Source organism: Phoca vitulina, unplaced genomic scaffold (genome assembly GCF_004348235.1).
Source record: "Phoca vitulina isolate PV1807 unplaced genomic scaffold, GSC_HSeal_1.0 scaffold12, whole genome shotgun sequence".
In the NCBI taxonomy this organism is placed as follows: domain Eukaryota; kingdom Metazoa; phylum Chordata; class Mammalia; order Carnivora; family Phocidae; genus Phoca; species Phoca vitulina.
Genome location: NW_022589715.1, coordinates 25,180,735 through 25,207,347, shown reverse-complemented (window position 1 = coordinate 25,207,347; position 26,613 = coordinate 25,180,735). Strand labels below are relative to the sequence as shown.

Below are 26,613 nucleotides of genomic sequence, written 5' to 3'. Positions count from 1 at the left end.
CTGGTGTTAATAATTTCATTTATTTTACATCTCAAATGGACTTTCCAGGCTAACCTGAGGAACATGGAGACTTTTTCCCATATTTGCCAGAAAACTAGATATTAATTTTTGGTAAATGAATTCTGTGAAGAAAGCACTGTAATTTTATTTGATTTATTTACTTAAGATAGTGCACAAGCAGGGTGAAGGGCAGAGGGAGAAGCAGACTCCCTGCTGAGCGGGGAGCCTCATGCGGGGCTCGATCCCTGGACTCTGGGATCATGACCCAAGCCGAAGGCAGACACTCAACCGACTGAGCCACCCAGGTGCCCCAGCACTGTGATTTTAAAAGACAAAAAAACATTGTATTAAGCCATTTTTTCAAGTAGGTCCATACTCTCTTTGAAGTATGGAACTGCATAGTGATTCATTTCGTATAAAAGACAATAGCTTTTTCTACTGACAAACTTAAATATGGTAAAGGGGAAGGACTTGCTAGAGCCAGGAATCAAAATCTCCAGTTATCCTTCTAGCTGAGTAGATTGGTATTTTTGTATAACTCTAATTTATAAAGCCTTTAGGGTTAATGGTGCAGTTCTGTAATGAGGCAGGAATTTGAATTTAATCTTCCTTATTGGAAATAAGTCTTATAATTTAAAAATGAAAGCTCACATTTGAGAAGTATTATTTACATAACTGCTATAATTGAATGTCAGAACTTCTTATCTTTGTCATATTTGTGCCTGGCCACAAATTTTATTCTGACTAGTTCTAAGAATTTGGAACACTTAAAATCAGCCATTGGTATTTTTGAATATAAGGGATGTGAATAATTTCAAATAAAAGTTTTAAACCCTTTCAGTATACCAAGGAAGCTTATACAAATGAGTAGAATACATACTGATTAAGGTTTATGGTTACCGACTGTTGAACTTAAATAAATTCCTCAAACTCTTTACCTCTATAACTTTTCATCAAGAGGTGTTTCTCTGATCCCTTAGATCTCCTTTGGAAGTTTAAACTTAACCATCTTCTGCGGGGAAGACCAGTTTATTGGTTCAAATGATTAGACCCTGATATGGATCGCTTCTCGGCCTTTTGGCTAAGATCAAGTGTAGACCCTGATATGGTAGCACTTAACTTTTTCCAAAGTTTTGAAATATTAACACCTCGGGACACAGATACACATCACCTTGCATTAACTAAAGGATATTATGGCCACTCTTTGGGGAAGCATATCAAGGGGATGTCTCATCCCCTCCTTCCTTGAAAACTAGGAGGAAAAAAAACCAGTATTCTTTACTATGAGGTGTTGAAATGCATCACTTTCTGGTGTCTTCCTCTAACCGGGTGCTTCTAATGTAATAAGTGAATATATTTGTTAAATTTGATCTGTGTTGACAGCATGCTGGACATTGTTTTGGAAGCTAAGATTTTCCTTGTCACTCTTCAAGATAACCTCTGATCTATGGAACATTAATATAAAAACAGTTTATTCTGTCTCTGTCTCAATGAAAGAAGTTGAATTATAGAATCATACACACTTTTGTTTACCTTGGATTTGGGAAGACCACAATGAAATAAGATCAATTGCATGTACTTGCCATGTATTTTCTTCATTTCTTCTGAATAATTTTACTTAAAACTTTAAATTATGTATTGGAAGTCTAAGTTATTCTCTGTAACTGGAACAATTTCTTTTTAATATATACCTTCTCACTCAAGTAGCCAGAGGCACCTACTTTATGTTAAGGTGATTCTATCGGTTTTGCCTCTAACTTTAAATCCAATAGAGTATTTAAAAGATACCTCCAAAGAAAGGTTTTTTTTTGGTGTCGTTATTAAATACAGTTCTTGGGAAAAACAAATTGTCTCACATCTTAAAAAAAGTTCACATGGTTAGGAGTATAGTCTTTTCTCCTTACCATTTTCTGTTTCTGTTCATTTTAGGTAAGATTCACTTAAAATTTTAAATTTCAATGCATGGACTTTTAGTTACACTGTAGAACTATATACACATATTATTTCAGTAACCACTGTTGGGGAGATCTTAATAATTTGAGATGTCTCAGATTCATGTTCAGCCTTCTCATGTCTAGTGCAAATGTAACACAGAAGGAAAAATTGGTCATAAGAATTATATCAGTGGTCAGATTTTTGCCATTATTTCCTTTGAACTAAAATCTTCAATGCAATGGAGGATCTCTTAAAATTTTATATTGCTTACATATTTATGTCAAAACATCTTAACCATTTTAATGCCGATTGGCTGGATTTCCCAGTGCTTATTACTAATGCATCAGGAAGTCTTAACAATTGGCATCAGCAGGATTATTTATAATGGTTGAATTCTCATCATAGTTTGATTTTTGTTTGTGTTTTGTTTGTGTTCTTTTTTTGTTTGTTTTTAAATACTTTTAGCCCTGACTTGAAAAACAGTCCAGTTGATGAAAGTGAGGTGCAAACAGCAGCTGATAGTCTCTCTCTTAAACCTAGTGAGGTTGAAGAAGAAACTGTTCCCAAAGTTGAAACAGAAACTTCTGTACAGCAGGAGGAACCTTGTGAGGAAGAACCTGAAAAAGCACTGTGTGACTCTGACTTTGCTATTGAAACATTGGAAGTTGAAACTCAAGGAGAAGAGGTCAAAGTGGAAATTCCTCTTGTAGCATCCACTCCAATCAGTATTGAATTATTCACTGAAAATGTAGAGGAGTGTGTTTTAAATCAGCAGGTGTATACCAGTGACTTTGAGAAGGAAGAGGCAGAAATTATTAACCCTGAAACAGAATTATCAACATCTGACACTCCATTTATAGAAGAAAGGAACATCAAAGGAATTCTAGAAGAATCTCCATCTGAAGCAGAAGATTTCTTTTCTGGGATTACACAGTCTATGATAGAAGCTGTAGCTGAAGTGGACAAACATGAAACTGTTTCAGAAATAGTACCATCTACTTGTGTTGTGGCCCTGATACAAGGAATTTCCACTGGGGATGAGAAGGCAGTGAGCAAAAAGGGAATTTCTGGGAAAAGTAACATGGATGAAAAGGAGGAAAATGAATTTAATAGTAAGGAAACCAGAATGGATCTGCAAATAGGAACAGAGAAGGCTGAAAAGAATGATGCTAGGATGGTTGCAGAGAAGTTGGAAAAGATCGTGGCAGCAATGAAAGAAAAGCCTGCAGAAAATGCTGTGACCAAGGCATACCCCAGTAAAGGAATGGGTCAGGCCAATAAGCCTGACGAAACTGGTAAAACTAGTATGTTGGCTGTATCAAATACATCTAGCACTAAATCAAGCATCAAAGCTGGTATGGTCTCTTCTCCAAAGGCAAAAGTGACAGCTTCAAAATCCGAAAACCAGAAAAGTTTTCTGAAATCTGTACTCAGAGATCAAATAAATGCTGAAAAGAAACTTTCAGCCAAGGAATCGGGTCTCCTTAAACCTACAAGTGCCAGGTCAGGCTTGGCTGAAAGCAATAAATTGAAACCCACTCAGAGCGGTGTTACCAGAGGAGGCAGTGGAAGGATCTCAGCCCTGCAAGGCAAGGATTCTGAACTGGATTACAATTTTATTACAAAACAGTCTCAGGAAACAGAGGCTAGACCTTCGGTCATGAAACGGCATGACAGCAACAACAAGGTGAGGAGGGTAGGAAGAATGGCTCAGTGTATCTTTGAAATGAGTAGCTCTGCTGTTGTAACTTTGGAGTAGGAGATGTAATCTTGTTTTGTACTTTCATCTCCTCACTCCACCCCCAAGCTCCCATTTCTCTTAATGATTCCACTGACTTAAGCCAATAGACGTTTAGAAAAATAAGCTCATGTTTGTAATTTATTAACAGGTTTGAAAAGCATTATTTGGATAAAATGTGGTCAGAAATACAAGTGTGGTTTAAAGGAAAAAAAAAGTCTGCAGTGACTCTCCTGAGGTGATTTACCACTCTGCTTCTGAATGGGAAACCGTTTTCTCGTTTAAATTGAAGCTTCCTTTATCAGCTTACTGATTGCCCAACTTAGACATTGATGGGTATAGGGAAGAAAAGATCAGTAAAACTGAATTTACCTACAACTTACAGAGATGATGCCTATGTTGTTAAAATGATTGTTGACTTAGTGTGGTATACCTGTTAACTATTTGCATAATTGAATGTGTTTGGATATTGTTTGGTGTTCGCATTCTTTTTTAAAAACTAACATTAATAACAAAATTGTAAATTCTATTTTTCTGTATTTTTTACTTAATATTTCAGACTTTGGCTGGGCAAAACACGAAGAATCCTAAAAGCACCACAGGTAGAAGTTCCAAATCTAAAGAGGTAAGAAACAGTTCACTAACACTAATAAGCCTTCTATCCTATCCTTCCACAGAAGAGTTCATCTATCTTATAACTAGTGTCTCTCCTATAGTAATTTGATAACAGAGCAAGGGACAGGAATGAGATATTTTATTTTTGACCCTACCACCAATTTGTTTTTTGACCTTGAGCTAGGCTAAATTGTTTGTGTTCATGGTGCAGGGCAAAAAATTATGCAGGGGCAGGAAGGGAATTAGAGTAGAAAAATCCCTCCAATCTCCTATTTACAGCAATAGGTTATAAACACAATAGAATCATACGTGTTAAAGGAGACTGGTGTTTGGCTAAAGTCCTTGCCATTTTGTGAAACTTCCGAATAGGTGGTCCTCTTTGAGATGGCTCAATTTAACCTAACTGGATGGGCTCTAAGATTTATTTTCCTGGTACTAAGTTCTTTTGCTAAATGAATGTGTTATTTTTGTTGTTGTTGTTTGATATTTTAGGTTTTTCCATTCATAGAATATTTTTTTGGTCATTTTATCAGGGCACGGAGGAGAGATGTTAGTAGTTTAAGAAGCAAAAGTATGGATAATGTTTCTGTTGGCTTAATAAGTTGATAGTATAAATGCTTACTTGTTTCTTCCCTCCAAAATCACTGGGTATATGTTCTAATGTCATTATGTATGCTAGTAATTGATCATTGATAGCATACTAAATTTGTAGGAGTCCTGCTGGGAATTTATGTTCTTTAGTATTGGCACCATTTTTCAAATTACAGATACTGTGGGGTTTTTTTTCCCAAGTGCAGTTATATTTGGCATTAAGTCTTAGTAAGGATTTTTCCATATAAATTTCTCTAAATAGAAACTTTATGTTAATGTTGTATATCTTAATTGGTCAATGGTGTAATCTAGTTAGCTGTTGACTTTCTAGCTACATTTGAGGTGCTTCTAATAGTCCATTAAGTCTCCTAGAACACTTATTAGATATCATTTAATAGGGAATAATAAATTTTTTACATTGTAGTTTGATAAATGCTTTACATTGTTTGATAAATGCTTTAAATGTAGTATTTTTGTGCTTTGTATTTCAAAACTTGTACATCATTTAGGAAATTAATCTTAATTGAAATTAAGTAAAGGTGGAATTAGTTTGATATTGTTAGGATTTTACCTTTGGAGGTGTTTACTTTGTGAATTAGAGCTAATTCATTTGTGGAGCCTTAAAAAATAATTTATAGCCTATAGGAAACTTATTTGCACTGAAATTCTCACAGATGATATTTCATGCACATTTGCTGGGACCATTTGGAGCCTAACCAGTTATCAGTAATTGTTTCTGTTCACGGTTCTGTGATTTTTTTTTTTTTAATCTCTTCAACAGGAACCATTATTTCCATTTAATTTGGATGAATTTGTCACTGTGGATGAGGTTATAGAAGAAGTAAATCCTTTTCAAACCAAGCAAAACCCACTAAAGGGAAAAAGAAAAGAAGCTCTCAAAAATGCCCCTTCCTCTGAACTTAACTTAAAGAAGAAGAAGGGGAAAACTCCTGCCCCTCGTGTTGTTGAGGGGGAATTATCTTTTGTAACATTGGATGAGATTGGGGAAGAGGAAGATGGAGCTGTGCACCTAGCACAAGCTCTAGTCACTGTGGATGAAGTAATTGATGAAGAAGAAATAAATATGGAAGAAATGGTAAAAAATTCAAATTCACTTCTTACATTAGATGAGTTAATTGATCAAGATGATTGCGTTTCCCACAGTGAACCTAAAGATGTTACTGTACTGTCAGTGGCTGAAGAGCAAGATCTTCTCAAACAGGAACGCTTGGTAACTGTGGATGAAATTGGAGAAGTTGAGGAGCTACCTTTAAATGAGTCGGCTGACTTAAGTTTTGCCACTTTAAATACTAAAGGAGATGAGGGAAATACTGGAAGGGATCCCATTGGGTTCATTTCTTCCCAGATGCCTGAAGACCCTTCTACTTTAGTTACTGTAGATGAAATACAGGATGACAGCAGTGATCTGCATTTAGTGACTTTGGATGAAGTAACTGAAGAGGACGAAGATTCTCTGGCAGATTTTAACAACCTTAAAGAAGAGCTTAATTTTGTTACTGTTGATGAAGTTGGAGAGGAGGAAGATGGAGACAGTGATTTAAAAGTTGAGTTAGCACAAAGCAAAAATGACCGTCCCACAGATAAAAGAGGGGATAGAAAAAAGAGAGCTGTGGACACAAGGAAGATGAAACTTGAAGCCTTTTCCCAAGTTGGTTCAATAAGTGAGAATGTTATGGAAGAAGATCTGAAAACCATGATTCAAAGACACTTAGCAGGTAGATACTTAGAAGCGGTAATTTTCTGCTTTATAAGGGGATTACATTTAAAATTATAAAAATTTATGTTGCAGCATTACTCATAATTGTCCCTGTATTGATAAAAGAAGTCAACAAATAGTGATGGCCTATGATATTTTCCAAAGGAATGTGTACAAGTTTACAGATTTCTTTTAATTACAGAGCAGACTTTGTCCCACGTTACCATATTTCAAAAAAAGACGACAAATCTGGAAAGCAAACTACAGTGCCCAAATTAGAATGAAAATGGTATATTTGTGTTACTGGAAAACACAGCTTTTGATTAGTAGAACGATATTATACCGGACTGCCTCCCAGTTTTTCCTCAGATTTAGGATTTAGAAAAATTTGTGAAGGTGCCATTTCACTTTTAAGTAATATTTTGATTGTATTAGAGTAATAGGTTTAGCTCACTTTAGGGGAAATCAAAATAACTTCTGAAGTAAGAATGGAATGCTATTACTATAGCAATAAATTAGACTTTCTCTTTAAAGCTAAAACGCCAACCAAGAGAGTTAGAATTGGGAAAACACCACCATCGGAAAAAGCTGTTGCGACAGACCCAATGAAAGGTGAAGAGGCCTTCCAAATTAGTGAAGGTAAAGCAGGGTTGATGGAAGTGGGGAGGAGAGTAGAGAGTAACACAACACAAGGTAGTGGTTGAAGTTCCAAAGGTCTACCATCTAAGAAGAAAAGGAGAAAAACAGTGAAGTTATAGTGGGGGTGGGGGTGGGAGAAACAGCCTTATCTGGATAAAGATTTTGGTCTTTGTAATTGAGAGATAATGGAACATAATGGAATGGAATAACAGAGTAATAGGCAATCCCTTTTGTGATAGAATGTGATAATAGAACATGACAAATTTGTGGAAATGATATACGGGAAAGATTATTCTGACCATGTTGCAGCATCAAGTAGAAATCATTGCTTAACCAGCTCTTACTTGTGGACCCAGATTCCTTGCTTTATGGAGGCTGCCATGCAGCCAGCCAATGAATGAAACAAGATGTCTTAACATTGATAAAATTTATGTTGAAACCAATATGGACCAGTGTCTAGTAAGGGACAGTACTTTAGTCCCTCAGCAAATATTTGTCATTGTGTCCATTATATTCGTAGCAAAATTAATAAAAGGGTAGGAAAAAAAGCACACAGTTCCAGATCTCAAGTTAATTGATTCAGAGAGTTAAAGCGAAAAATCAAGCTAGGATGACTTAAATAGCACTACAAGGGATCCTTTGTACATTGTCTTTGATGCACCCTCCTTGCCTTCTTGCTTTTCTATCCTGTCTTCGCTAAGGAAAAACTACCAACTGCGATTCATTCCAAGTTCATTGAATCTAATTTCAGCTGGGCCCTCAGTGCTGCCCCACTTCTTTCTTTCCCATTTCCTAACCAGGTGTAATGTAAGTCTTCTCCCCCTTTGTATCATATACTACTTTACCCAGCTCATTCCTCCCTGGATAACCTTGCTTTTATTTCCATTTACCAGAGCAAATACAGCATCTCCACTCTCTGCCAGCTTGTGTTTTATCTTCCTTGGTACCACACATACAAAATACTTTGGTCAGGTCTTTCCCATTAGAAAAGCCATGCCCTTAACCTTGGAATCCTTCTGGCTCCCACTCTTCTTTTTCCTTTCAGGGCAAAGTATCTGGAAGGAATCACCTGTTTTCACTTCTTCATCTCAATGAACTGAATGTATTTTGGCTTCTTTCTAAACCACCTTCCTGAAATTTTTTTTTTTCTCACCTTCCTGAAATTTATGTTGATAAAGAGACCCCCATTGGATTGTTATCAAACTTGATTTATTAAGGTTTTTTTCTTCCTAATTCAGTCTTACTTGACGTCTCTGCATTATGTGTTACTTGATCATGTGTTCTTTCTTGAAGCTGTCTCCCATGGGCAAGTGGGTACTTTCCTTCTTTGTCTCTTCTTCTCCCTAACCTCTCCTTGATACCAAGCCATAGGTAGTGGTTTAGTAATCTAAATTACTTCAGTAAATCTGATTAGCTCCTAATTTCATGAGGGTATTTTACTCCCAGGATTTCTGTTTGCAGCTACCAGCTTTCTTAGAACTGCCTCATCTCAACTGAAAAATAGAGACAAGTGACTTATTTACTGCTTATATAACAGTTTATTTCTGTTAATGGACAATATGTTTGACAGAAGGACCTAGCTGAAGAAGAAGTAATTTTCTAAACAATTTTAAATGTAAAATATTTGTTCTAATCTATTTAAATAATTATTTATTTTTTAAAGAACTTTTTTTTTTTTTGAAGATTTTATTTATTCATTTGACAGAGAGACACAGCAAGAGAGGGAACACAAGCAGGGGGAGTGGGAGAGGGAGAAGCAGGCTTCGCACCGAGCAGGGAGCCCGACCTGGGGCTTGATCCCAGGACCCTGGGATCATGACCTGAGCCGAAGGCAGATGATTAATGACTGAGCCACCCAGGTCTCCCTATTTAAATAATTATTATATGATTGTATATAATACATATTTATTATTATAACATAAACATCCCTTTGGAGTAGCAGGAGCGAATATGTTTAAGAAGGTTTATTAGTTATTCTGATGAGGGAATAAACTTTTGTAGGAAGAGACTAGAGGCTATTTTAATCAGGTCAAGAAAAAGGAGATAGCCTTTTTTTAATCGGTTCTTTAGGACCGGTAAAACACAAGGAATAAGAGAGGAATAAATAATGATTTCGTGGTTCCTGTCCATCCCCTCAGATTTGTTGAAGAGTGGCCCAGTTGCATGGAGAGAGCACTGAACTTGAAGTCACAAACTTTGGTTCTAGCCTCTGTCACTTAAAAGCCTTGCAGTCTTGGGCATACCAGTTTCTTAGTTTTGATTTTGGTTTGTTGTCTTGGTTTTGCTTTCTCCATCTATGAAGAAATAAGGATAATGATGATTTGACCTGCCTATCTCACATGAGATAAAAGCTAAATGAAGGGTATATATGTGGAAGGGACTTGTCAGTTACCATGTAATAGTAAGGTGTTACAGCTCCTGAGGGTAACCAGGATTGCTTGGAACCAGTTTCCGTTCTTGTCTTCCCCAAGATCATATTATGCAGAGTCTGCCAACACTGAATGTTTCTCACATGTTATTTACTTTGCTGGACTTGAACATTTGTGATGTCACTTGTGATTCTGTTGGACAGGGGTCTCTGTCAGTTTAGACTCAGTTTTTCTTGATTGGGAGGGCCTCAGTGCAGGGCATGAGAATTATTTTCTGCCCACGTCCTTTCCTCCTCAGTCCACACTCTTTCCTACCCAGCCCTTTACATACACTTTTGACAGTAATTACAGAACTTGAACTTCTTCCATTACTCTTGAAATTCTTTCGAGAACAATATATAAATAAAATATGCTATTAGCTTTAGTCCATTTATTCCTAACATCCAAGAATCTTGGAAGAGTGGTCCAGTGGGATTAGCCAAGGAAGGTTTACTTAGAGAGATGAGCCATAAATTAAACTTTGTAGGCAGGGATTATCTGATGTTAGCTTTACAGGCTGTAAATCTATTTTGAATAATTTCTTTTCCTTGAAAAATTTAATGATTTTAGTTGATGACGAATCTGGATTAAAGGATTCAGAACCAGAACGAAAACGTAAGAAGATTGAGGACTCTTCTTTAGGGAAATCAGTGGTACCTGATGTCCCTGAAGGTAAAGTAAACATGGCATTTTTCCTTATCCATATGAAATAAAAATTTGGTACCATAGTAAGTGTTCTGTTGTTTAGATGACCTGGCAAGGATTTTTTTTTTTTTTCATTCTTAAAAGTCTGGGATAAGTCTTTTCTTTTATTCCTGGTACTTTCTTTGCTTCTGTGGTAAGAACTAAGTTATACTTGCCCAGGCAGAAATTTCAGTAAACATGCTGAAAAGCTTAGCTAGCAAACTGTGGCCAGCTAAAATGAGCTAAAGGAGCACCATATCTGTTTACTCAGCATCCTCAGGCAAACAGTTGCCCATCGTTCTGCCTCTTTTTTTCTTCTTTTATTTTAATGGGATTCCAAAGGCATTCGTTTCAAAAACACCATTAGATTCTTTTTCAAATGAATTGCTATTCTGAAGAAGTTTCGTGGTATCCTGGAGGCTCTGGAATATTATAGAATTTGTTAAAAAATAAAGCCCTCGGTTCTGTGATTAAAGGCTTAATTGCTCTTGATCCCTAGATACATAGCAGTATATAGCATGTTTGTATATAAGTATATACTGTGATTAGCATGTTTGTCATGTTTAGCTAAATTGATTAACACAGCTATAGATATTAATTTTCCTCCTTTCTCTTCCCCCTCTTTCTTCCTGTCCTGTAGATTTAGACTTTCTTGTACCGAAGGCTGGATTCTTCTGTCCAATTTGTTCCCTCTTCTACTCAGGTGAAAAAGCAATGACAAATCACTGCAAGAGTACACGTCATAAGCAAAATACAGAGGTAAATTTTTTTTCTTAACACCTCATAAAATTATTCAGGTGGTATAATTAAACTACTTAAGTGTTTGCCCAGAATGTATATTCTTTCCCTTCGGGAGAACTTTTGAAGACGGTGCCAGTTTATTCCTCTACAATTCAGAAGTACAGTCTTCACTGTACCTTGCCAGGAACTTCTAGTCTTTATTCCTTGTCCTCTCGCAGCATCCCCCAGGGTAGATTGTACAGACCACTAGTCCCATATAACTCTCCATGAAAGTGTGGGAAACCATGTATTCTGAGGCCTCTTGCAGCGTCGGACATACAGCATATTAAAATTTGTGAATTACCTAGTCAGAGAGAATCTGCTTAACTTTAACCCATTTCCTAAACTGATTTAATGACAACCCCTCACCACCCCCTTTTAAGTTGTACTCATCTTTAGGAAGTGCTACTTTAGAGAATCATCGTTAGCTATAGTTGAAGCAGTGGTTCTGATTCCTTCCGAACGTTTGAGAGTTGTTTTATATATCCTCTAAATTGAATTTGTGGCACCAACACTCAACTAACATTTATTGAGTTGTTATTTGCTGGAAGCTTATTTAACCCCCTCCCGCCATCAACATTATGAGGTAGATGCTATCATTCCAATTTTATTTTTTTATTATTTATTTATTTATTTTTTAATCGTTCCAATTTTAAAGGTGAGGAAAACAGGCTTAAAGAGTATCTAAACCCAAGTATCTAATCCCAAGATCACATAGCTGGTTAGTGGTAGACCTAAGATTTTAACCCAGCTCTGTTTTATTCTAGCCTCAAACCCTTAACCATTATGCTCTACTATCTATGCTCTTAACTTTGTGTCATTTTTCCATCATATTTTCCACTGGCTTTGTATTACACTTGGAATAATACCCAAACTTCTTCTTGTAGGTCTATAAAGCCCTACATGATCTAATTCCATTCTGTTTCTCTGGCCTCACTGTCTGTTATTCCTCCCTATGTTTCAGTTTTTCTGGTGCTCTCAGTTTTTTTTTTTTTTTCATACATATAAAAGGCCCCTTTGCTGCTTTTGCACCTTAATATCTCTGTTCCTTTGCCCTCTCCCAGTCCCACTTGGATAGCTGCCTCTTCCCCACTTTTAGCCAAGTCTGGACTCAAATATCAGCTTCCCAGAAAGGCTTTTGCTTAAGAAAGACCTAGCTAAAAGTACAAAACTCCCTCCCACCCCCAAGAAGGGTCAACCTCAGTCACTTACCTTATTGTATTTCTTTCCTTTATAGTGCTTACCAGCACCAAAATTTGTCTTATTTATTTATTCTTTTATTGTTTCTCTTACCCCGCTAGAGTGTAAGCTCCGTGAGGTAAAGGGCCTTACCTATCTTGTTGACCACTGAATCCCCAAGCACCAAGCATAATGCCTGGTATAGCATAAATATCAGATGACTGGTGAATGGAAGGAAAGAATGTTAATGTAAGGCACTGTGTTTCTAATCTTTATTTTGTAGGATCAGGCTCTTTTAAATTGTAAATTCAGTGAACTATATTAGATATGTTTTCATACACAGCAGAGCAACACCTAATAAATATTTTATATTGCACATTGCTTTTAACAGAAGTTCATGGCCAAGCAAAGAAAGGAAAAGGAGCAGAATGAGGCTGAAGAAAGAAGTTTTAGGTGATGGGGGGAAAGGGGAAAAGACTTCATTAGAAATTCGTTTAGGGTCCATTTGATTTGTGTATTTTTGTTATCAATTTGTAATTTTTGTTTCAGAAGCAAATATTCATGTTGTACAAATTTCTGATTGCCCTTGATGTGGAAAGACTGGTGGGAAAAGTATGATGGGTTTGATTTTTATATCAAATCATCAGGCATGGAGAAATATCTTTTAGAAGTGTTAAAATAAATGTTCCTACTGTATATTTAAAATACTTCTTGTGTTTGTGGCTGATTTATTAAAGATTTGCTTGCCTCTGATTTCAGACAGGAGACTCCTGTGACTTGGGATGTTTAGTGATTCTTCATGTATTACAGGAAGTCATAGCAGAGCAGGGTTTCACTTTGCTTCAACCCTTCATATACAGGTCAAAGATTTCTTAAATCTCCTAATATTTCTGGATATAAAATTAGATTATGTATAATTGACCCAGGTTGGTTTGAGTAAAACTGCTTGATGTCTTCAGTGTGTTAGGAAGATCTTTTTTCCTGCTCACGGTAACATTTGTTTCTGCCAAGACCCATTTGAGGTAGCTTCTAGCAAGTCATTTAGTATTAGCTTGAAAAACTACAAAGACAAAGCAGCCTTTACTTCCTGTGGACCCCTACAGTTGCTTTTAAACCATTTAAATTATTACTTAACATGTTTGTAAAAAGTTGTAAAGGTGTAAAAAAATAATTCAGTGGCTTGTTGGGTGCAGGACACAGCCCTGTACTGTAAATTTTTAGATTAGACGTGCTTCAGATGTAGGCCTGCTGACTTTGAATTGCTTTAATACCAGATTTGTCAGCTTTTCCAAGATGAGAGTATACCAGTTAATAACAGAGAGTGAATGGAAGGAAATGAAAAACTACTACTTTCTTAGATTTCTTACTCCTATCACAGCACATTACCTTACAGTGAACAGGAGTGGAGTGAAGAACAAAAAGCAGCAACTTCCTTGTTGTTGCCCACCAAACTCATTGCACACTCAGTTTGGGCTTAGCTACAGCCTGAGCAAAATGACAAACTGCTACATGCCATAGACTAAGGAGTGGGGTGGGTGGGGAGGGGGATGGCTTATGAATGCCAAGAGTCTATTGTAATTAAAACATAGGTGAGGGGCTCCTGGGTGGCACAGTTGGTTATGCATCCGGCTCTTGGTTTTGGCTCAGGTTGCACCCTTAAGACTCTCTCCCTCTCTCTCTGCCCGCCCTCACCCCCTTCCCCTGCTCTCTTGTGTGTGCTCTTTCAAAGAAATAAATCTTAAAAATGAAAATAAAAATAAAATCCCTGATAGGTGAGTGTGGTAATGAGAGAGAAAAGCTATTAAAAGTTTGGAGAATAAGGTGCCAGCAAGGTAAAGCAGCATAGTGAGACTAAGTAAGAATCTTAACTTTTTAAGGAATCTTTTCCTTAGGGGGAAGCTTTTAAAACCAGAGACCATATGAGCTTTAATCTTGTCTGGACCAACCTTGGAATCTAATCTTAAAAATTTAAGTGTGAGGGGCACCTGGGTGGCTCAGTTGGTTAAGTGTCTGCCTTCGGCTCAGGTCATGATCTCGGGTCCGGGGATCCAGCCCTGCGTAGGGCTCCCTACTCAGTGGGGAGTCTGCTTCTCCCTCTCCCTCTGCCCCTCCCCCCAGCTCATGCTCTCGCTCTCTCAAATAAATTTTTTAAAAATTAAAAAATAATGGAAACTCTTATTTCTTCCAAATTAGTTATGTGAAAATTGGGATTCTATATTAGAATAAAAGGAACTGCTAAAGCCTAAAAGTGGTAAGGGTGATTTTTGTTTTAGTGACAGGTGTTGATGATTAGCTATACATATTAAATAATGTTCCTGTATGGAGGACTGGGAATTTTTATCCTAAGGCTCCAAATACAAAATATTTTTGTGTTTTTCTAAAAATAAACATAGACTCTTTGCATATAATTTTAGAATTGTTGTACACTTTTTTCAGAAAACCTTGAAATATCTCCCTCCTTTATTCATGCTACACATAACTGGTTGGTTAAGGGTGTAACAGTTTTTAAAGTTTCTATTATTTCATCATCTAGACACCAAAGCAATAAAAGATTGCATTCAACATCACCTCTAATAAAAGTTTTTAGGTTTTACTACCCTTTCTGGCACAGAATGCTATGAAAATTGGCTGCCTCTCCAAAACTCCTTTTGAATTCTTAAAAAAAAACAAGCCAGGTTTTAAAAACCTTAAATTTTTATTTTAATATTTGGTTGTGGAAAATATCAAGCATACTGAAGAGAATAGGATAACTTACCCATATATGCTAATTACGTAGTTTCAACAGTTATCAACTCAAAGCCAAATATATGTATGTCCACCCTTACTTCTCTTGTATTTTAAAGGAAATCTCAGCATGTCATTTTACCCATACACATTTCATAATGTGTTTCTAAAAGATAAGGATTCTTTTTTTTTTTTAATAACAAGATTTATTTATTTGACAGGGGAGAGACAGCAAGAGCAAGAACACAAGCAGGGGGAGTGAGAGAGGGAGAAGCAGGCTTCCTGCTGAGCAGGGAGCCCGATGTGGGGCTTGATCCCAGGACCCTGGGATCATGACCCAAGATGAAGGCAGATGCTTAACAACTGAGCCACCCAGGCGCCCCGATAAGGATTCTTTTAATGTAATAACATCATTAAAAATATTTCTTATTTAAATCCAGTTCAAATTTTCTAATGTTTCATAAATGATTTTTATTTTGTTTTACTGAAGAGATCTGAATAAAGTCATATATTGCTGACTAGCTTGATAGGTTTTTTAAATTATTTTTAATGTAAGGATGTTCTCGGAATTCAGATAAAGAAATGAGATATTTGGTTCTACAAACCCATGCTGCTCAAAATGTGGTCTTGGAATCTAATGCTGATCCACAGAGTATGCAACTTCATGTTGACTTAAGTACAGAAATTGAGTGTCTAGAAACCTTATTGCAGTTTGACAGTAACTTTTTATCTATTTGTTGGTTATGCTAATTTAAAAATGGGGTTTTAAGTTTCTGCACTTATTTGTATTTTACAAAATAATAATCTGTGATGGATTGGAAATTAGGGGGGAAAAAGGAAAGGAAAACTAAGCTGATTGATCACATAGTTTGAGAAGCACTGCTGAAAGCGTTCCTCACAGTTTGGATTTGTTGATTGCAACCCCGTAGTATAATTTTAGCATATTCCTCTGTCCTCTGATATCTTTTGAATTTGTAGTTGAATATGGAAATGTGATCAGAATTTGGTTCTTTTTCTTTTTGTTAAGACTGCTTTAGGGGCACCTGGGTGGCTCAGTTGTTAAGCGTCTGCCTTCGGCTCAGGTCATGATCTCAGGGTCCTCGGATGGAGCCCTGCATCGGGCTCCCTGCTCAGCGGGGAGCCTGCTTCTCCCTCTCCCACTCCCCCTGCTTGTGTTCCTCTCTTGCTGTGTCTTTCTCTGTCAAATTAATAAATAAAATCTTAAAAAAAAAAATACTTTTTTAGCTTTGCTTTTGTTTTTGTCTGTAGGGTATATCCTAGTAAGGATATATATTTAAATCCCAGAACTTTCAAGTCACTTGGAATAGTTCTTTTTTTTTCTTTTTTTATTATGTTAATCACCATACATTACATCATTAGTTTTTGATGTAGTGTTCCATGATTCATTGTTTGCGTTTATAACATAAACCCCCCTCCCCACTTGGAATAGTTCTTTAGTAGTTATGCTACCTTGTAGATTACCTTTGAGGTTCACGTGTTTAATTTTATCTTTGATTTTTAAGGGTTACATTTTTTAATTTATGTTACAAAAAGCATTTTACATGGTTCTAAAGTCACACTTGTAAAAACATGGTATATTCAAAGAAGTGTAGCTCCTTTCTTACTCCATCCTGTTGCCTCCCTCCCTAATATAAGTAACTGTTCCTTGTTAATTTTATAATATATTTTTTATATATGTAGGCAGATTCACATCTACGGGATAAGCAGTTTTTAATACCTGTGTCTTTATAATGATTGTTAATCTGTAAGGAGAACCAATGACAACAAGAATAGGGGTTGAAGGCAGAGGAGAACCAGAAAATATCTGAATTCTCTGTAAATCTAGAAGGAAATTTGCCAGATGCTGAACCTTTTAATTTACAGGGCATAAAACTGATGGCGATAAGTTACAGTAAGTTCCATGAGCTGAAGGGAAGTATACCTTTTCATAAAACTTTAGGATCTTTTTTTTTTTTTTTAAAGATTTTTATTTATTTATTTGACAGAGACACAGGGAGAGAGGGAGAAGCAGACTCCCCGCTGAGCAGGGAGCCTGATGCGGGGCTTGAACCCAGGACCCTGGGATCATGACCTGAGCTGAAGGCAGATGCTTAACGACTGAGCCACCCAGGCGCCCCTAGGATCTTTTTTTTTTAAGGGGTAGTTTCTGTAAGACTTCTAAAGATTTAAAAAGAAAGGTGGGGAGAAGGGTAACATCAACTATGCCACAGTCCACGAGAAAGAGGAGTAAGGTGCTATGATTGACTCCCCATTGCTTTATTCTACTTTGACATCTATAAACCTTCATCAGCAAAACATTACAGGCTTATGAGGTAGGTGCTGAACTTAAAAAGTGTATGAATGTGTGTATATGTATATAAACCATGTTCCTGTCCTCTTCAAGGGCTTACATGAGAACATGAGCATAAAAAGTTGCTTGACAATTTTGCCTATGCTAAATGCTTACTGAGTGATACAGATATCAAGAGTTAACATATGGAGAAGTAAAATAAATGACAACAATTGGGATTAAAGACTAAGATGGAATTATACCGTTGTAAGTTTTTACATTATTTCTAAAGTGCTGTAATACTAACTCAAGAGAGACTGTAATTAGTTAAGGTTCTCTACCACTTGAAAAATGAAAATGGATTACTAAGAATTAGTCTAACCCAAAAAAAGACAGGAAAGGGAGAATAAAGGATTGAAGAGACAGAAAACTAACAGAAAGATGGTAGACTTGTGCCCAGCCATATCAGTAATTTTGTTAAATGTCAATAGACTATATTTCCAATTAAATTTTAGTGTTGGATGCTTTAGGCATGAACTGGAATTAATTGGTGAGCACATCCTCTCTTGAGCAGCATCTTTGCATTCTGCTTGGGCCCTAAACCTTGGAGGTGAAGGATTTGCTTTTCTTAAACTGAAGTCTCTTACAGAAAAAGTTATATAACCTGTGAGAAAACAACTGTAGTTACTGTAGGCATGCAAATAATTTGTGTGAAGAAAAGAATTCACACTTAATGTAAGATGAGCTCATTTCCCAAATTAGACACGAACTGGAATTAGGGGTGAAAAGAAGATTGGTAGAGTGTGTGCTTTCAATTCTCATAACCTAGGAATAAGTAAAAATGTGAATCCTATTTGTGTGCCAGACAGTGTCCTTCATGTTTTAGTAGCATTCTCGCTTAATCCGCAAAATAATTCTAGGAAATAGGGGTGCCTGGATGGCTTGGTTGGTTGGGTGTCTGGCTCTTGGTTTTGGCTCAGGTCGTGATTTTGTGGTCATGGATCAGGCTTCATGTTGGGCTCTGCACTGGGTGCAGAGTCTGCTTCAGATTGTTGCTCCCTCTCCCTCCCTCCTTCTCTCTTAAATGAATAAATAAAATCTTTAAAAATAATAATTCTAGGGGCACCTGGGTGGCTCAGTCGTTAAGCGTCTGCCTTTGGCTCAGGTCGTGATCCCAGGGTCCTGGGATTGAGCCCCGCATCAGGCTCCCTGCTCAGCGGGAAGCCTGCTTCTCCCTCTCCCCCTCCCCCTGCTTGTGTTCCCTCTCTCGCTGTGTCTCTCTCTGTCAAATAAATAAATAAAATCTTAAAAAAAAAAAAAAAAAAAAATAATAATAATAATTCTAGGAAATAGATGCTGTGATAATTCCCATTTTATTTGTGAGGAAGCAAGCTCAAAGAGATGGTTATTTGCTCGGGGCCACACAGCTAGCAAGCAATAGAATTGGGGCTGGAAACCAGTGCATCTTACCCCAGATCCATGCTCATTCCCCCCCCCCCCCCCCCCCCCCCCCCCCGCATTCTGGACATCTGGTCAGGCCTCGTGGGATCACAGGGAAGAGAAGTTTATAGATAAACAGCAATGTAGCTGAATTGGCAGAACTGGGGATCAGAGAGGGAGGAAAGATGGTCTTCCTTGAATGTGTGTGGAATACTTTCAGTTACCTGCAAAGGTATTAGCAGATAAGGTGGAAAACCCTAGTAGCTCACTGGTAGAAGTGGTCTCCAGTCTCCGATGGGGTGGCATATTTTATCACTAATACTGTTTAGAATTGCCAATAGCAAGTGGCAAGGATAAAAAGTAGATGTAGTCAAGTTTTGTTATTTTTTTTTTTTTTAAAGATTTTATTTATTTATTTGAGAGAGAGAGAGCACATGAGAGGGGGAGAGGGTCAGAGGGAGAAGCAGACTCCCCGCTGAGCAGGGAGCCCGATGCGGGACTCGATCCCGGGACTCCAGGATCATGACCTGAGCCGAAGGCGGTCGCTTAACCAACTGAGCCACCCAGGCACCCAAGTTTTGTTATTTTTAACTTCTCTATGGACTGCATCCCTTACTTGCTTTCATGGAATAGACTGTACCCATTTCCCTGCCTTTAGTGTACCCCTGCCAGTGGGGCAGCCTTCCCCTAGAGATGGCAGCTTTGCTGCATCTGGGATGTCTCCTTTAGCCGTGTATAACAGCTGGAGCCTTCTGAGCCTATCCTGACTTACCAGGAAAGGCTTCTGGGTGGCCAGGAGGGGCACTTGGAGTTTTCTGGTGCCTTTTTGTAAAGACTGGCCAGAGGCTTGGGTGGGAATGTAAGGCACCACCTCTCACAAGGCTTATTTGCAGCGAGCATGGCCCCATGGCCCCGGGTTTGTGTAGGCCCCTGAGTTGATCTTAGTCCTGTATTAAGGATCAGAGAAATGATGCCTGGTCTCATACAGTCACCCACAAGGATTGGCCGGAAGCTGCACTTGTGTTACCTGCCCTCTGATGGCCCTGGAGTCTAGAACTTCCTCATTTTCAGTCTTCCAACTCTTCTAGACCTGTTGGCCACCGACGCCTTGAGGCAACCCCTTTTATTGAGTTGCCCCAGCCAGGGGTCAAGAGACTTCAGGGAGGTTGCAAAGGTGGTAACTCTAACTTTGGCACTGAGGTACAGTTACTCCACACTTAGAGAAATGGCCCCCTATTTTGCTCTCAGCTGTTGGGTCTTAATTTAGTGCCACCCAGCCAGGTTTTCCTAGTTCAAGAGTAATCCCATCTACCTTGCCAAGGTGATTTTCCAGTTTGAGCCAGTGAGGTCAAGGAGAAGTTTGCCCAAGACTCTTGAGAAAGGAGGGGCCTCTTTTGTAGAAACCCAGAAGCAGCCATATTTCTAGTTTTCGGTAGCCTTGAGTACTGGCTGCCATCCTTGAACCATATGGGTCTACAGGTTTGGAAGAGATACATGCTGCAGCCAGTAAAGCGGAGAACAGTATATACCTGGGCCCCGGATGACATCCTTACACTACTGGATTTACCAACACAGAAGCCACCGTGACCTGAGAGCTGATCTGTTTTCTTTCTTTCCTTTTTTTTTTTGAGCAGCAGCAGCAGCTATCATTTATTGAGATCAAGCACTATGAGCTGGACATGGTAGCAAGTAGTTTGCACAAAACTATGTGTACTCTTGCCAGAGAGGGCTCAAAGGTGAAGATTTCATGTAACCAGAAAGTGTTCATAATATGTGTATTCTTTAACGTATAAACAACATTTACTTTGTCCTTCAAAAGTTAATTATAACTGGCAACAACAGCTTTTCTCAGATACTTCTCTCCTGTCCAAGAGAGGGGAAGAATTTAGCCCTTGATTAAGCCACCGCCCCGCCAGCATACACAGAGGGGGAGGAGGGGATGACCTTAACTAGTAATAACATTCCACTGTTACATGATTGTACAAAACTTCCAAGCTGGCTGTTCTTCCAGAAGCTCTCTTCTAAAGGACGGAACAACAGCTCACGGCTTTATATTCACATGTTTGGAACAATGCTCCTGTTTCATTCATAGATACTCCAAGGCTCCTGCAGCACTAAGCCACCTTCTGTCATGGCACGCTGCAATCGTGTCATTGGGGCTGAGGCTGCCTCCCAAGGAGTGGATTGGTAGACCATGATGTTGATTCCTGCCTCTAAGCATCGCTCAGCCAGCACCCATCCTACAGTCTCATGGGCCACCACATTTTTGGTGCTGTAAAGGTGCTTTTTAATAGCCCATTCCCGAGTGGATGCTGAAACCACAACAAGTGGTTGAAACAAGTGAGTTGGCCACTGCAATGCTCAACAAAGGCTTCTACTGATGCTGAGTCCTCATAACTCGCAACCTGTGCCAGAACTCATGGCAGGGCCATGCTGTCCCCCAACTCCGCTCTTCCGTGACCACACCTGAGCTCCCAGATTGCAGGGGTTCTGGTTGGTGAGCTCTGGGGTGCATTTTCCACAGGGTTCACTTCAGGCTTTGCCACTGGCTTGGAACTGGTTGAGAGTGCTGCGACCCCACACCCGGGGTTCCTGCAAACTGACAGCCACTCCCAGAACCCCGACTGGAGCGCCATCACTGAGGGATCGTTGGCAAAGCCTCGGAAAAACCTTGCCTCCTTTCCTCATCGGAGTCCCAGCTGCTTACTGGCCGCAGCCATGTTAACTCAGGGAAAAGCCTTTTCCTTAATTTTTTTTTTTTAAGATTTTATTTATTTATTTGAGAGAGAACATGAGTGGGGATGGGGGGGCAGAGGGAGAGGGAGAAGCAGACTCCTTACTAAGCAGGGAGCCTTTATGCGGGACTTGATCCCAGGACCCCAGGACCATGACCTGAGCCAAAGGCAGATGCTTAACCGATTGAGCCACCTAGGCACCTCTCCTTAATGTTTTTTTTTTTTTTTTAAAGATTTTATTTATTTATTTGACAGAGAGAGAGAGACAGTGAGAGAGGGAACACAAGCAGGGGGAGTGGGAGAGGGAGAAGCAGGCTTCCTGCTGAGCAGGGAGCCCGATGCGGGGCTCGATCCCAGGACCCTGGGATCATGACCTGAGCCGAAGGCAGCCGCTTAACCAACTGAGCCACCCAGGCGCCCCTCCTTAATGTTTTTAAGTCAGTTTCATCAGGGTTTTTCTTGAACTCATACAGCTTTGAATGTTGAGTTAGGGAGTTTGAACTTCATTCCATTGTCAGAAAATTTGCAGAAGTTTTAGAGATGAAATCCCCTGTTTAGTAAAGTCACATTTACAGATGCTGCCATCCACTTCAGTGCTGATGGAACAGAACAGGTTAATTTCCAGTTTATATATAATGTAATATTGCTGCTTTTCTTATTCATTTGTGGCCAATGTCCGATAGGCTCCTGCCCTTGCTAATCTTCCCAACCATGCTCCAAACATCCTCACACAGAATGCCTCTGTCGTGCCCCAGGGATAGCGCTAATCTGCTTCCTCTGCACTTCCACCTGATTGCTTAGGACCTCCACACTGACTAGGGTTTCCATACATTTTAGTCTATTTTGTTGTTTCTCAGCAGTAGAACCTTGGTGCCTGGGGGAACTTCAGAGGTTACCAAGGCCAGTCCTTAAATGTTTGAAGATTCTCCGTGACATTCCCACCACTGGCTGTCCACTGAAGTAGTTCCAGGTCTTGGGGGTTTCTTCTGTGGCCAGTTCCATTTTTAGATAATTTTAGTTATTAAAGTTCTCTCCCTAAAATTCGGGTCTTAAAAACCTAGAGGTAATCCAAGAGAAAAGTTAAGAGCTCAGAGTCCTTCTGGTTAGAAACTGTCAAGATACTTTGTTTGTCCCACCAGATTCACTTTCCACTCTTTTCCATCCTGCTCTCTGCCCCAGGAGGCTAACCCATGTGGACCCCATCACTTCTCATTGGATTTGAACAATTGAGCCAGAGCAGGATATGGAGCAGAGGAAGTGAGGTCAAGGTATTTCTCCTGGTTCCCTGCAGAATCACCTCATTCTGGCTTTGATCCTCAACCAAAGATCAGTGTTTATATCAAGGTTGCATTCTTTATAAGACTCTCCTTCTGGGTTCCAGTAACTAATAACTACTGTTTCTAGTCCTTGTGTGCTGAACCACTGGTTGTCATTCTCCTATAGTCTGCCCACACCTTTATAAATAGTCCCTTTATTAAAATTAAGTATTCCTCAATTTACCTATCAGTGTGCTATTTCTTATTGGGACCCAGACTGTTAGAATAATTGGTACTGTGAGTGTCTCTAGGAAACTGACCTTTGAAACAGGGCTAACACTAATTTAAAAAGGGGGGGGGGGGGACTGGCTATATTAATATCCGATAAATTAGACTTCAAAGCAAAGTGTATTACTAGAGACAATAAGGGACAATACATGATGATAAAAGGATCAATCCACCAAGAAGATAAAGCAGTCTTAAAGGTGTATGCATCAAACCACAAAGCTTCAAAATATATGAAGCAAAATCTGATAGAGCTAAAAGGAGAAATAGACAAATCCAGTTATAGTTGGAGACTTCAAATCCCCACTCTCACCAATTGGTTGATAGAGCTGCTAGAGAAAATCAGCAAGGATATAGAAGAACTGAACAACATAATCAAATCTAGGATAAGACTGACACTTATAGAATATCAAGCAATAGAATATACATTCTTATCAAGTACACATGGAACATGCATGACTACAGGCCATAATCTGGGCTATTTAATAACAAGTATTGACACATTTAAAAGAATTGCAATCATACAGAACATGTTTTCTGACGATAATGGAATCAAGCTGGAAATCAACAGAATGACAATAGGAAAATCACCAAAAATTTGGAAAGTAAACAGCACACTTACAAATAATCCATGAGTAAAAGAAGTCTCATATATATAGAAATGAATGAAAATGAAAACATTAAAATCTTTGAGATACAGCTAATAAAGTACTGAGGAAAATTTATAGCACTGGGTGCTTACATTATAAAGAAATAATCAAAGTAAGTTCATAGCTCAAGAAACAAAAAAGTAAAATAAGCCCAAAGCAATCAGCAGGAAATGATAAAGAGCAGAAATCAATGAAATTGAAAAGAGTAAAATGAGGGGAAAATTATACATAATTAAAAACAAAACATTGATAAACCTCTAGCAAGATTAACAAAAAGAAGACACAAAACTACTAATATCAGGAATGAAACTATCACAACAGATCCTGCAGCTATTAAAAGAATACTATGAACAACTATGCTCAAATTTGACAACTTTGTAAGAATGGACAAATTTCTTGAAAATCACAAACCATTAAAACTAAGCCAAGATGAAGTAGAGAACCTGAATAATCCTAAAATGGAATTTGTAACAAAACACAGTCTCTTCAGGAAAATAAAAGAATACTTCCCAACTCATTTTATGAATAATTTATTCCAGATATGCAAGGCTGGTTCAATATTGGAAATTTAATCAGTGTAATCCACCATATCATCAAGCTAAAGAAGGAAAAAACTGTATGATATCAATTGATTCAACACCTAATCATGGTAAAAACTTTCAGTACACCAAAAATAGAGGGGAACTTCCTCAATCTCATAAAGAGGATTTACAAAAAAAAAAAAAAATCTATAGCTAGCATCATATGTTGAAAGACCAAATGCTTTCCCTCTGAGATTGGGAACAATAAAAGGATGTCCATTCTCACCGCTGCTCTTCAACATAGTACTTCATGTTCTAGCACCCGAGAGGAAAAGAAGGCACACAGATTGGAAAGTAGAAATAAAACGTGGAGATGACATGATTGTCTACGTAGAAAACTCCAAGGAATCTATAACAGAACTCCTAGAACTAACAAATGAGCTCAGTAAGATACAAGATCAACAAAAGCTAATTGTACTTTCTATATACTGACAACAAACAAAACCCCAAAATTTTAAAAATGCAATACCATTTACAATGGCTCCAAAGAATATCAGGTATAAATGTACAAATACATGTATAGGATTTAGGTAATGAAAATTAAAAAATATTGATGAAAGAAATTAAGGGAGACCTAAATAAGTAGAGAGATTTATTATGTTCATAGATTGAAAAATTCAACATTGTAAAGATCTTAATTCTCCACTAAATTGTCCTATAGGTTTTATGCAATCCTATCAAAATTTCAGCAGTATTTTTGTAGACATAGACAAGCTTATTCTAAAGTTTGTATGGGAAAGAAAAAGCCCTAGAATAGCGGGAACAACTTTGAAAAAGAAGAATAAAGTCAGAGGAGTCAGTTTCCAATGTTAGGGCTTACTATATAGGTATAGTAATCAAGAAAATGTGATATTAGCAGGAGGAAAGACACATAGATGAATGGAACAAACCTGAAAATAGATCCACACAAATATACCCAATTAATTATTTACAAAGAAGCAAAGGCAATTCAATAGGAGTAACCTTTTCAATAAATGGTACTGGAGCACCATCAGAACATTCATCAGAAAAAATGAACCTCAAGCTAAACTTTACACATATTAAAAACTCAAAAGGGATCATGGATTTAAATGAAAAACATACATAAAATGTAAAATTATAAAACTTTTAGAAAAGAGCATCAGGAACAATCTTAAAAATCTAGCACTTGGCAAAAGTTCTTGGACTTGACACCAAAACCACAATCCACAAGAGGAAAAAATGGATTAAATGCATTTCATCAAAGTGAAAACTTGTTCTGCAAAATACCTAGTTAAAAGGATGGAAGGACAAATTATAGACTGGCAGAATATATTTACAAATCACCTACCCAACAAAAGTCTTATTCCTAGAATATATAAAGAAGTCTCAAAAACTTTTTGAAAAATCCAATTAGAAAATCAGCAGAAGACCTAAAACATTTCACGGAAGAAGACATACAGATCACAAACACATGAAAAGATGTTTAACATCATTAGCTGTTGGAGAAATGCAAATTAAAATCACAATGAGATATCATTACACAACTATCAGAATGGCTAAAATGAAAAATAGTGATAATACCAAATGCTGGCAAGGGTGCAGAGAAACTGAGTTACTCATATGTTGCTGATGGGAATGTAAAATGGCACAACCACTTTAGGAAACTGGTTGACAGATCCTTTCAAAAGTAAAAATGGACTTAACCATATGACCTGACACTTGCACTCAGACATTTATCCCAGAGAAATGAAGACTGATTTTTAAATAAGAATTGTACATGAATATTCATAGCAGCTTTATTTATAGTAGTCCCAAACTGGAAACTACCCAAATATCCTTCAATGGGTGAATGGTTAAACAAACTGTGGTACATAATACTATGAAATACTATTCAGCAATAAAAAAACTACTGATTCACACAATAATTTAGATGAAACTTGAAGAAATTATGCTAAGCAAAAAAAAAAAAAGCCAATCAAAAAGATATGCATGCCGCATGATTCCATTTATGTAACATTCATGAAATAACAGTTATAAAGATGGAGAACCAATTAGTTATTGACAGGGATTGAGAATGGGAGAGAGGATGGGTGTAGGTATAAAGGGGTTAACAGGAAGGAGTCTTGTGATAGCATGGTTGAGTATCTTGATCACGGTGGTGGTTATGCAAGGCTACACAACAACATTACATAGTGTGTATACATTCATAAATGAAGGCACATATCACTGGTGAAACTTTAAAAGCTTTATACGTTATACCAATGCTATTTGTTGATTTTGATATAGTTCTATAGTTGTTTAAAATACTAACATGGGGGAATTAAGGGAAGGGTGTACAGGACTTCCCTGTACATTCTTTGCAACATCCTGTGGATCTATAACTATTTCAAAATCAATAGTTTTAA

General features: G+C 37.9%; 1 protein-coding gene and 2 pseudogenes across 9 annotated transcripts in view; 2 read left to right on the top strand and 1 right to left on the bottom strand.

The window, feature by feature from the left end:
• Positions 1–13,806, top strand: part of ZNF638 (zinc finger protein 638) — a 125,753-nt gene extending 111,947 nt beyond the window's left edge. For 7 of the 9 annotated variants that reach the window (XM_032410739.1, XM_032410742.1, XM_032410736.1 and 4 more), the window contains 7 exons: positions 2,401–3,622; positions 4,233–4,298; positions 5,661–6,615; positions 7,116–7,235; positions 10,214–10,315; positions 10,968–11,086; positions 12,678–13,806. In XM_032410739.1, coding sequence (XP_032266630.1) covers positions 2,401–3,622; positions 4,233–4,298; positions 5,661–6,615; positions 7,116–7,235; positions 10,214–10,315; positions 10,968–11,086; positions 12,678–12,743 — 2,650 coding nt within the window. In that variant the 3' untranslated portion in view covers positions 12,744–13,806. The remainder of the gene's footprint in view (positions 1–2,400; positions 3,623–4,232; positions 4,299–5,660; positions 6,616–7,115; positions 7,236–10,213; positions 10,316–10,967; positions 11,087–12,677) is intronic. The other 2 variants (XM_032410740.1, XM_032410738.1) reach the window with 2 other exon arrangements.
• LOC116636489 lies at positions 1,062–1,206 on the top strand (annotated as a pseudogene).
• Positions 13,807–19,459: 5,653 nt separating the features above from the next.
• LOC116636378 lies at positions 19,460–21,465 on the bottom strand (annotated as a pseudogene).
• Positions 21,466–26,613: the final 5,148 nt, after the last annotated feature.